This window comes from Mercenaria mercenaria, unplaced genomic scaffold (genome assembly GCF_021730395.1).
Source record: "Mercenaria mercenaria strain notata unplaced genomic scaffold, MADL_Memer_1 contig_3621, whole genome shotgun sequence".
NCBI lineage: Eukaryota > Metazoa > Mollusca > Bivalvia > Venerida > Veneridae > Mercenaria > Mercenaria mercenaria.
The window spans coordinates 1-12,148 of NW_026461778.1; the positions used below are offsets into that span (position 1 = coordinate 1).

Here is a 12,148-nt window from a genome sequence, read left to right on the forward strand (position 1 = left end):
GATCTAGGCTAAGTCAGCCGGACAGGCCTGTATCTAAAGAGGACTTCTCTCTATCTGTTCTGGGCGCTATATAAATCTGGTTTAATAATAATAATAATAATAATAGTAATAATAATAATTATGATAAATTAAAATTATTTTTGTCTCTGATAGGTTATTTGATAGAAAAAATAAGACCTCGTTTTGAGGGGGACATACAAAGCTATATCTATGAGATAATAAATAGCAGTTTCTGACCTAAAAGACACTGATTTAACAGGTATATAATTAAGTGTCACATTTATACTGATATTTTTGTAAACTTTTGATATTTTAACACTTTGAAATTTTGTTTAAGAAATAATATATCTTATTTAGTGATTTGTCGCTGAATAAATCATTGTTTGGAGTTCAGATGCGAAGGAATTATATCACGAGGCTGCGCCCTCGTGATATAATAATACGCATCTAAACGACAAACAATTGTTTTATTCAAGAGTCAGTCACTAAATGAGATATATTTTTTCGATTCTAACACGTTACTAAGGACTTTAAAGTACATCCTTGACGGCATTCATAAAATATTTGCCCGTTTTCAATCAGTTTCTTTCCTAACATGCCGCTATGCCGTTTGACGCTTTGACGTAATAATTGTGACGTCAGAACAGTGAATTGTTGTATAATAATTCACTGTTTTCAGCCTTCTTTGTTTAATAGGAAAATGAATCGGATCGTGTTTGAATACAAAATAACTGCTGGTTACTATTGGCTAAGGCTATATTAAATATAGGCACTGATAAACAAATAAGAGACATACTTTTCTATAAATATACTTCACATTCAAACACATAAAAGTATTTTACAATTTTGATGACGGAAATTCCAATTTGGTTTTCATAAGTTGGAAAGAACAACAGAAAATTGTCCTCGTTTAAATAATTAAAATTCGTACACTTGATGCTGTATCAGCGCAAAAAATATCAGCATTGTTTTTTTTTTATACTGACGCGTTTGTGCAAACAAAAAAAAAATGTATACATTTCGTATGTTTGTATTCAATCATTGCTGTAACACACTTGTTCGACGTGTAAATCGGACATTGAGTGATGCTTAATAATTTTTAACCCAAACCTCGGAAATTATAATTTGACGTTTGAGAGTAATACAGTATTTTAAGCAAACTATGGGCAAATTTTTAATCAAATGCTTATACATGCAATGCTTTTAAAATAAAAAAATATCTGTCCTATTTTTCCCTCACATGCACTTTCGCGAAATCAAAACAAATCTAATTTTAACAATATATATTTCAATTGGTCGCTAAAGCCATGTAATCGTTTTGAAATTTTAAAACCTCAGAAGAAATGATATAGTACTATCAGATAAAACCATATGACCGTTTCAATACGAGAAAAGCTTTTTTAAGAAAACACGCACATTTTACATAAAAATCCGTATTTCGTAAGAACTTATCTTGTACTTTTTGTAATGTTTCTGCATTTCGGGTTAAGTCAATGTCGCTTTTCATTAACAATTGATTTTCCTAAAATAATACTTCTTTTTAACATTATTGTCGAAAAAAGTGGTTCATTTTCCATGGTCAAATACTAAAAACTCATTTTATTTTTGTCGTTTAAACACGTGCTAGTGAATTTCCAGATTATTAATTGTAGGAACACTGGCTTCGAATCTTAAGTGGCCTAAGTATCTTATATCAGTTTACTACATTGAATTTTTGTGTTACTAACACAATCTTCCACCATTTCAACAAAAAAACTGTTGAATACCAGATCAAACCATTTAAACCATATGAAAACAAAAACATTTTTTATCATACGATAAACTCGATAAGGTCTAACAAGATCATGATCACTTTCTAAATTTTCATCTGCCAACAAATGCACGATCCCTTTGTTAAAAAATCTCTGATTTAATCCTTTGATAATAGTAAAGCAGCCTCCATGTCATGTTCTACTGTGAACCAGTTGCTGATTAGAAACTGTATGAAGGTTAGCAAACACTAGAATATTTGTTTAACACATTACGTAAATTTCCCATCATACATGTTCTTAAATCAGTATATTGTCAGCATACGGCCGAGCTATTCAACTATCTACCTTTTTTTCAGAAGTAAGGTTTCCATGAAATTATGTATTTACATAATATGTAAACCTTACAGCCATTGGTAACACTGTAGCTGGTATCAGAAGAAGAGAAAACTTAATACCTTTAGTCTCTCTGCTTTTTGCTGTGACGCACTCTAAAAATAATTCAATCAGCTTCGTCCTGAAACGAGAAATTATGAACCCCTACAATGATGTGTTTGAATAGCACTGAACCTTACCCATTGAATTTGGGCACTGAACCTTACCATGAAAGCTAGAAATTTAAAGTTCATTTAGCAGAAGACAGATAGTTTTTGGCATATATTTATAACAGAAACCTACAGTTAATGATAAAAGTGCATATAATCGAGAATAATTCGAGAAAAGTCCTTTATTTAGCAAACACTAAACCTTATCCTACGATTTCAGTTAGATTTTCCCTCGATTCGAATCCCGTGACCAGCATTCCTGGAAAACTACAAAAGCTTTTGTGTTTCCACAAAGACTGGTATGTTCCAAAAAAATTGTAGCATGTTTATAGCTAGGTGTTTTTTCCAGCATTTTTCAAAAAACACAATATTTAGGAAAAACTTACCTTTTCGTGCAGTGCCGCCATCTTTGTGGTTTTGGTAAGGTTCAGTGCGATTCCCCCCTTGACGTAAGTAACAAAAATTATTTATGTAAATCTATGGATTTATGAATGTTGGCAGGTTGTGAAATTTACGATTCTTGTTTTATAATTATAAATACGTCATTAGTGTTTCTTGAGTGTAGACATTACATACTTATATATACAACTTGGATCATTCTAGCAACAGTGTAAAGCTAGATATTCGTTTCATTTAACGTAAATCAAGGCCTCAATGTCTAATCGAATTCAGTAAATTATTAAAGTAATATGATAACTTGCTTTAATATTGTATAACTGTAGTAACAGCAATCAATTCTTAACATTTACTTTGCCTCGTGTTGAATGTATCAAGGCTTTGTTAACAGCTATTATTAAAATGTCACTGGATTATATCAACAAGGTAATGAGGCTGTAAATATGTCGACTGAAAATAGGAACAAAACATGCATTAGTTAAAGTATGTTACTTACACATTGTCAGATAGTTGCAAAACAGCATATTGATTAATGTTCTGTTAAGTATTGATATAATACTTCTTTGTATAATAATATTTTAATGTTATCAACACGTTTCTTTAGCCTTGTTTATATACACGTCCTGCAGGTGAGTCTGTGACATTTCATTCGAAAATCAATTTTATTCAGTTGTTACTGCGAAACGTCCTGCATGATCTTTTGTTTGATAGAACAATAATAGTCTTACACGAAAAACAGTCTAATTTTTATAGCTAGACTTTTACTAAAACGGTTGCGCTATAATTGCATTATTATAACAAAAATCGGTTCAACCTATTTTCCCTTCACATGGCAAATAACTTTCTGGTAGCGAAAGATTGTTTTCCTTTCCTTATACAGTCATGTAAATGTTCTAGAAATAACCTCGAACACGTATAAGATGTATGATACAGTGAAACGCCACTAAATCGGCCACCATGGGACTTTAAAAATGTAGTCTCAATAGCGGGTTGTCTTATTAGCGGATTTTAATTAACATTAAAAAAAATAAAACGAAAAAGGTAATGCATTTCTTCTTACGTTACCGAAATTTACAAAGAGAAAGGTGATATGTAATTTACAAATGAAAGTCTATTTTGTTATTGCCCTGAAACCGTAATGAAGAATAATTATAGATCATTTCTCAAGACGCATGATTCTATAAAGGTATTTTAACACTTTAATCTTCCATAAACAGAATACTTCTGAAACTCTATTTTGTTTAAAGGCGTATGCTAGAATTCCCTGTATATGAGATGGGCGAAAATTTTCCCAATAACAGAATTTCTTTAAACTTTGGATATTGAAGGACAATCATCTAAGAAACAAAAAAATGCAATAAAAATCATAGGTCACCGGATTCGAAAAAGAGTTATCTGCCCTTGAAAACGTCATTTTTGGGGGAAATGCCGTTAAGTAGAATCTAGCTTCGTGCCGCCACATGACTGTATACTTCCGGATCCCCCACCCACCTCGCGCATCGATCCTATCACTTTCGAACATTTGCACTAGGCATATATGATTTGTATCTACACATGGATTTTATGTGGATTTCGTTCAAGAAGAAGAAATGATTTTAATATTTAGATTTTTATGATTTTTTGTAGATCTATTAACATAAGGGTAGAAACTTTCAGTTATTTATCTGCTTTCAGGATATCAGGTGAATGTGCTCATGTACTAGCAGTTGTGCTAAAGCTGACAGACTGGGTGCTTGAGGGACTGCAGGATGTACCGAGCCAGCCGGCTTGTACTGAAGTTGCACAGCAGTGGGACAAACCACGAGGGGCGAAGATAGCAGCAGAGGCTGTATCTGAGATGGTTGTCTGCAAGTCATACAACACCGACAGGAAACGTAAACCGCTAACGGCTATTTTCACAGACAACAGGTACTTAATTTCTGAAACTTTTTCAAATGTGCACCGGCTTTTATTCTGTCCATTTTTTAGGTTTGACAAGTCCATAATGGGAAACTGACAGGGAGATCAAAAATTTGTTTCTTACTTAAAATTACAGGCAGCAGCTATATAACATAGTGAAGAAACAGCAGCCTCAAAACATAATAAAGAAACAGCAACCTCAAAACATAATAAAGAAACTAAATTTTAATATTAAACATACTTTATTTCAGGGTAAAAAATAAACAACAAATATTGAATACAGTTACAAGTCCAGAATTAATTTATGATACCTTTGAAAGCATAATTTTCAGTAATCAAACATTTTTACCTTTAAGGAACATTACATATGTTTACCTCAATATAACTTTTGATATTTGTGTATACATTTTTTATTTCACATTGCAGGAAAATCAGCCTACTAGATAGTGATATACAGTTACTGCATTCACTAGATGACTCTCCACTAAGTTATTTGGCATGCACACCCTTCCAGACAGTTGTCACAGACCATGGCCCACAGAATGTTGGCAGTACACTAGCACACCAGGTTAGTTCTTTTCAGTTATCAACAGGGGCATGAATCCAGTTAGAAAGCAGCAGCAAAACCAAATCTGATTTATGCATGGGAAAAGTGTCAGGTCAATTCTGTTGTCAACTATCTTAAACTTTTTTGCTCTGCTAATAGCTCTCTCAACATGAACTCGGTGGGCAGCAATCTTCCTTGTTAATGCTACATCACCTGGAGACAACTGTCCTGAGCCAGGAGCAAATGGTGGAATGTGAAGTTTAAGTCCAAGTTTTTCAATTTCATCTTTTATTAAAAAACCCTTATCCACCATGACACCGTCTCCTCGTTTAAGTCGACCGCTATCGAGCAGCTGTTGAAACATTTCCAAAAGTCCGCTTGCTGATGTGATCTCTTTATCAGATATAGATCCTGAAAACAGCATAGAAATAATTGTAAAAGACCCTCTTGGGTCTACATCAACAAGACCTTTCAGTGTTGTTGAGGACTTATAATCGGAGTAACATTGACTCTGTGTTCTTAATGCTGATAGCGGTTGGAGTTTGATTTCTGTGCCGTCCAGTATTATCATGGTATCCGGGAATTCTTCTCTGAATTTTTTTGGCATCTTTTCCTGAATAACTCTACCTGGCCACAGCGGTACTGACCCAAAGCGATAGAACATGTAGTTTATCCATTCTCTGAAAAAGAGCTCCGGCATCTTGCGAGGAAATGCCAAATAAATGTCCCAAATGCTTAAACTGCAGGTTAAGTCTTAGTTTGATCACTGTAAGCAGAAACTGGTCCTGGAATTTCATGTTCTTCACGCTTGATATAGTTTTAGAGAACTGAATAGGAATTACAAATTTGTTCGGTACAAGTAAGTTGAAAATGCACATGAACCGCAAATAAACAAATCCAGTATAGTATTTGAAATTGTCCCTTATTGGACTGTCTCTTACAGTTTCTACAGTGAAAATAGTACCTTTTTTAAGTGTTACACTAGTATTTGAGGGTTGAGCTTTTTTCTTCAGTGTGCTATTTTCTCTTCTAAGCTCTTCATTATGTAGAATCTGTTGTGATAACTGTTGTCTTGCAATGTCAAGCTGTCTTTGGAGGGTCTGGTTATCAGCAGCTAAAGCCAGCATGTCTAGTGGTGATACTTCTGAAAACACAGATAAACAAATATATACTTAATTATCTGCTTGCAGTTTGATCAATATTATATATCTAAATATAAGAGATTAAAGTTTTTACAGTGAGGCACCTTTTCCTGTTGTATGGCTCATACTTACATTTACGTAAATTTACAAGATACACATACTCTAAAAAAAATTTAATTGCAGTTACAACTGATCCAACCAATGGAAGGACCGGCGGCAAACACAGTGCCCTGTGGAAATCTGCAGTTCCCCTTTACGCCAACATTAACAAACATTGATATCACTAATGATTACCGTGAACAATTCAAATGCGTTTCTATAACAAACGACGAAGCAATTGCAATGGAGATAAATACAAGAGAGCAGTCTGAAAGTGAAAGCTGGTTTTCAGAAAGAAAAAAGAGAATAACTGCTTCAAATTTTGGAAGACTAATGCTGAGAAAGTCAGCCGTCACAAAGAAATTAATTGACAGTATTCAAAATCCTAAGAAATTTACGTCAGCATCTACCAGCTATGGTTCGGCAAACGAAAGAGTTGCAAAGAAATTATACCGAAAACAGACAAAAAATCACGTGCATGAGTGCGGATTTATTGTGAATCCAAAGTTTCCATGTGTTGGAGCAACACCGGACGGTAAAATATGTGACAATGGTACATCGGGTATTTTGGAAGTGAAATGTCCATTTTCCATCAGAGACAGTAAAATTCTGGACATTGTTAATTCTGAAGTGCCACGTCCAGATTTCTTTTTAGAATACAATGGAAATTATATTAATATAAATAAAAACATGCATATTGGTTTCAAGTTCAAGGACAGTTGCTTGTGACAGGAGCAAAATTTTGTGACTTTGTCACTTATACACGCCAGGACTTGCACATATTACGGGTTTATCCTGATCAGCCAACTATGGAAAACATTTTATCTAAGTTGTGCCATCTTTTTAGAAAATTCATGTGTTGAATAGAATGATCACATACATACATTTGTAAATGGTTCCAGTTTGCGTTTCAGTTAACTGACCCCTGTAGACATTTTCATCAGTGATGCTAGAAAAAAGTAACAATTTTGATGAGTGATATGTGTATGTTATATATTCCAGTATGTATTATTCTTCAGTATTGTATTACAGAAAATAATTAAAAATATATAGATTATAAAAAATCTTTATAATGTATAATAGGTAGCTTATAGTCGTTAAAATTTTTTTACTGTTTACCTGTTGTTAATTTCTGAAAGCACATTTCTCCGCTTTCTTGGTGGCTCTGAATCAGGCCGTCTCTGGCGGAGGTCTGATAGGTGTTAATTTACTTCCGACTGATAAAGCAGGTACTGGATCTGGATGTTTGTCAGTAGGTTTACCCTCCAGAAAATGCTGAAAGTTAAGAAAGAAAATTCATTATGTCTATTCGGCTAGGTAACAGTAACTACACTCTGATCTTTAGTTGATAATGTAAGAAAATGTCGGCGATATGACAGGAGTGTGTAAATACAGCGAACTAAACCGGTAAATAAAATATGTAATTTATTTAACTAATATAATGACATCTTATTATACAATTGATTAAAGAGCCGCAACCTTGACTTTCATGTTCTTTTCAAGGAAATCGTACAGCTTTAATGGCATACATATCTTGATGGAAGATTTCTATTAATGAAAACCAGAAAATTTCCTAAAAAACTTAGCTTATGTGTTCAGCCCTATGTGTATACAGTGTCAGCATACCAGGATTTAAAACCAAAAAGACACATTACATACTAAAGGCATACAGTAGAACATTTTCACAGGCATGTGTAACGGTACATTTTGTTTTTCATTCTTGAAATTCAAAGCTGAATAGAAATGTTTCATAATTTGTTTTCTGGCTGTCTGATAACCTGTCGCGTGATTCAAACTGGAAAGGAATGACAACTGTACACTTACAGAAAATACGGACCTACCTAATGCATTTCCTTATTTTAAGTAGGGGTAGAATTCGGATACAATTAATTCGTACAAAGATTGATCAGGGTCATAAAATTGTCCATGTTTACATGCTACCAAATACGGTAATGTTTACATCAAACACGTGGTTGGGAGTATCTGTGATTGGCCAAATCGCGGAGAAATGCGACCTTGTCACATGTTTCTAATTTTAAACAAAGCTTCTACTGACGTAGAATAAATGAATTTAAAACGCTATACCATACCTTGGTACAAATATAAGCGTTATAATTGCCGTCAATTTTCTGTACGTTCAGTTGCTCGTGGGGGCGACCGCAGGCCTTGATCCATCTTTTACATTTATCGAGCTGTCTTTTCGGCATAGGAACCGGTAAAAACTCAATGCCACCCTTCGGTCTTTCTGGATATCTACTGTCTGAATTACAGGTACCCCACTGGCACCGTTTCACCATATTTGTTTGGTTGAAATAGTTTTAAAAGTCGAAATGAAATACCATGTACAATCTACTTCGATACAAGAGTTTGTCTAAGGAAAATGGCGTCGGTTTTCAGTAACCGAAGCGTTCCGAGTGATTGATCAGATGTCGATCTCTGATTGGATTATCGATTGGTTTGATTGACAGCTGGCGTAATGTTAATTAATCCCAATGCTTTGCAATACGCAAGATTGAAGAGTGAAGAGTAATTGATTTGCTTTTCTTTTATACATGCAATAAGAGTTCCTTTGTATTTATACTGATATTTGTATATTTGTAGTATTATATGTGACTCTTTATTGATTTGGAGGAAATAAAGTTGTATATATATACTTGGAATATTTTAACGCTAAGACAGAGGTATTCTTAGACTATTCGTGCATATCCGATACAGGAAAAAACACAAACTTTGAAATAAAAATATGGCAATTTCGAAACAAAATTAATTACGTATTTTATTTTCGTAGGTAGCAGCACAGTATCAATCAATTATCAATTTTTGTTAATGTTTCTTCAGAGTTTTTTTATTATTACACGTGTTTGTCATGATAACTATAGTTTATCTGGAACTTGATGATCTTCTACATTTTTTGCAAACTTTCGAAACTGTTTCAATTGTATAAACAGCCTTTTCCAGTGAAAACAAAGATGCTCGAATCTGACACATAACTTAACATGATTTTTTATTCAGTTTTAGTGACTGACAAATGCGCTAAACGTATCTAAAACTATTACCCACCTGGCAGCGGCCGTAATGTTTTAGAATCACTAATGTGTTTTCTTATTTATGATAGAATTTGGTGGTGGTATACCTAAGTCGCCATATTTGAACACGAGACAATTTTTTGAAAACTTTTAGAAATTTAGTAGTTTAATGAGAGCTTTGATAACAAAGACTGAGATATTCGTGAAGCGGAGATACTGAGCTAACATTTGACAGTGATATCCAGTGAAATTGTGGTGCGAGTTTTTCATATTTCGTCAAGTTGTCGGAACGGACTATCGGCACGAGGTGAAGCATCTGTTTCCACCGGATCTAAATAAGAGTAACATTAGATTTCGCGAGGTCAACATAGTCAATTCTTGCGTCTGTTTCATGACTGTTTGCATCATTGAGATTATATTGTATGTACAATGGTGGTGACAGATAATCAGGTACTGTCAAGAGGTGCTAAGAAGGCAGACAAGGGGAATCAACAAGAGAAACGGCACTCTGAAAATAATTCTGTGATAAACAATGGTCAGATTGACATTAACCTTGATGCTGATAATTATGTTGATAGTGTTTTCTGTTCTCAGCCAGCTGCTGTTCCTGTCATGAGAACTCCTGTGACTAACAGCAGAAAGAAAAATATTTCTGCCCCAGAGATAGATAGTGATTTGAAAAAGGTGAAGGTGGCGTCGTTGACAAGTCTAGATAGTAAGAAGGAAAAGCGCTCCATCAGCAAGGCGAGACGTAATCTGACAAATTCATCATCATCCAAACATTGTGAGAAAAGTGCCGACAAAAGCAGTAAACAAGGTAAAGCCGGTTCAGTTACAAACAATGATAGTGCTAGTAATTCAGTTAACAGTGTTATACATGTCGCTGAAGTTCACTTCCCTTCAGATGAAAACCCAGACTTTTCGCAAATGGACATACAAAGTCTGGCACAAATGATATTCACAATGACATGCGACATGCGGACCATGTCAACAAACATGCAGAGAATCAACTCTAACATGAGTGACATGATCGGTAAAGTACATGAGAGAATTGATGTAATAGAGAAAGCGGTTGAAGAGAAAGTTACCAAGAAACTGACAAGCACTATTGATAAACGAATCACTAGTGAAATCAACAAGTTAAACAAAGTAGTAAATGAAAAGGTGGAAAATGTCAAAAGGGGCGTTTTAGCCGAGTGTAACCCCAACATAGACTGTGCCAGTGATAACATAAAGGACCTTGTGGATGATTTGACTGTAAAAGCCTCCAAAACTGATTCTATAGAAAATAATATCATTCTCCGTAATGTTACAGAGTCGGAGAATGAAGATGTCTTGCGGAAAGTAAATAACATACTTACAGACGGCTTGAGGGTGCAAGCACGAGCGGTTCGAGCAGTACGAAAGGGAGCGCAATCTTGGGGATCACGGGTCATTGTGGCAACAATGAAAAGCAGAGCAGATAAACGTGAGGTGATGGATAAAAAATCAGTTCTGAAAAAAAACAGCTGTTTCGGTAATGTGTTTATTGATAGTGATAAATCTAAAAGTGAAAGAGTTTAGTGTGCTAATTTCAAAAAAGTCATTGATTCATTGAAAAAAAGGTCAGTTGGCTGATCTTGAAGTGCGTGGTGTACATGTAGTGTCAAAAAGTGATAATTCAAGGAGGAGTAATTCAGGAGATAGAGACAGGTCGAGGCGCAGAGATGCCTCGAGGTGGCACAATAACAGACATGACTCTAGGGTTTCACCTAGAGGTAGGAGCAGACATGATCAGGATCGGCAAAGAGACTATGGACGTGATCAAGATCGGGTTATAAACAGTCAGCAAAGATATAGGGGAAAAGATAACTCGTACCATCCCCGGCGAAATTAGGCCATATGCGGGTTTTGGAACGTTCAGAACTGGAACTGTGATAATCTTTCAGAAAATCATAATTTTAGAGAACAATGTGTAAATGATTGTAATTTTGATATTTTAGGCATTGCAGAAACGCATCTAAGGAAAAATGAAGAAATTTGTTTTGATGGTTACACTTTCATTGGTCATAACAGAACTGATTTACATGTTAATGCTAAAAAAGGGTCAGGTGGAGTTGCTTTTTTAATTAAAAATGAATTTTTAAATGATTTTAATGTTTCAGTACTTGATAAAGATTTTGAGGGAATATTATGGCTAAAATTTACCTGTAAAATGGTGAATATGACAATTTAATTGTATGTGTTTGTTATTTACCCCCAGAGAATTCTTTTAGACAGGTTGATGGTAATGACTTTTATGAAAATCTTTGCCAGATAAGTAAATATCATGAGGAAAACGTTGTAATGTTTTTGTGCGGCGATTTTAATAGTAGATGCTCAGATAATTTGGATTTTATACAAGGCATTGATGAACTGCCGGAGAAAAATGTCGTAGATTTTGGCATTAATCAGTATGGATCACTTTTGACAGAATTTTTAGTTGATGCCAATTTTGCAATTTTAGATGGTCGGAATGCTATAAGTAATGATGTAACCTTTATTGGGCCACAGGGTGCATCGGTGGTCGATTTTTATCAAATTCTGTATGAAGGTTTACATAAATTTGTTGAGTTTGAAGTAATGTCTATGTCCAACATTTTAGATAGCTCACTTAGATTTACTCAGCTTTGTACTTCTGTTACACCCGACCATTCAATTCTTAGATGGAATGTTGTTTTTAAATACCCTGATTGCAGTATGACTCAGGCGAGACCCAACTCTGACA

At 34.6% G+C, this 12,148-nt stretch overlaps 2 protein-coding genes across 2 annotated transcripts; one reads left to right on the forward strand and one right to left on the reverse strand.

Annotated features, from left to right (window-relative positions):
- The first annotated feature begins 4,171 nt into the window (after nt 1-4,171).
- On the forward strand, nt 4,172-7,253 carry LOC128553243 (uncharacterized). The gene is made up of 3 exons (XM_053534369.1): nt 4,172-4,597; nt 5,015-5,156; nt 6,461-7,253. Exons 1-3 carry the CDS (start codon nt 4,302-4,304, stop codon nt 7,103-7,105), a joined length of 1,083 nt encoding a protein of 360 aa, XP_053390344.1. The 5' UTR covers nt 4,172-4,301; the 3' UTR covers nt 7,106-7,253.
- Nucleotides 4,812-7,645, reverse strand: LOC128553244 (uncharacterized). The gene is made up of 3 exons (XM_053534371.1): nt 7,496-7,645; nt 7,261-7,325; nt 4,812-6,279 (listed from the first exon to the last, which is right to left on the reverse strand). Exon 3 carries the CDS (start codon nt 5,833-5,835, stop codon nt 5,158-5,160), a length of 678 nt encoding a protein of 225 aa, XP_053390346.1. The 5' UTR covers nt 5,836-6,279; nt 7,261-7,325; nt 7,496-7,645; the 3' UTR covers nt 4,812-5,157.
- Nucleotides 7,646-12,148: the final 4,503 nt, after the last annotated feature.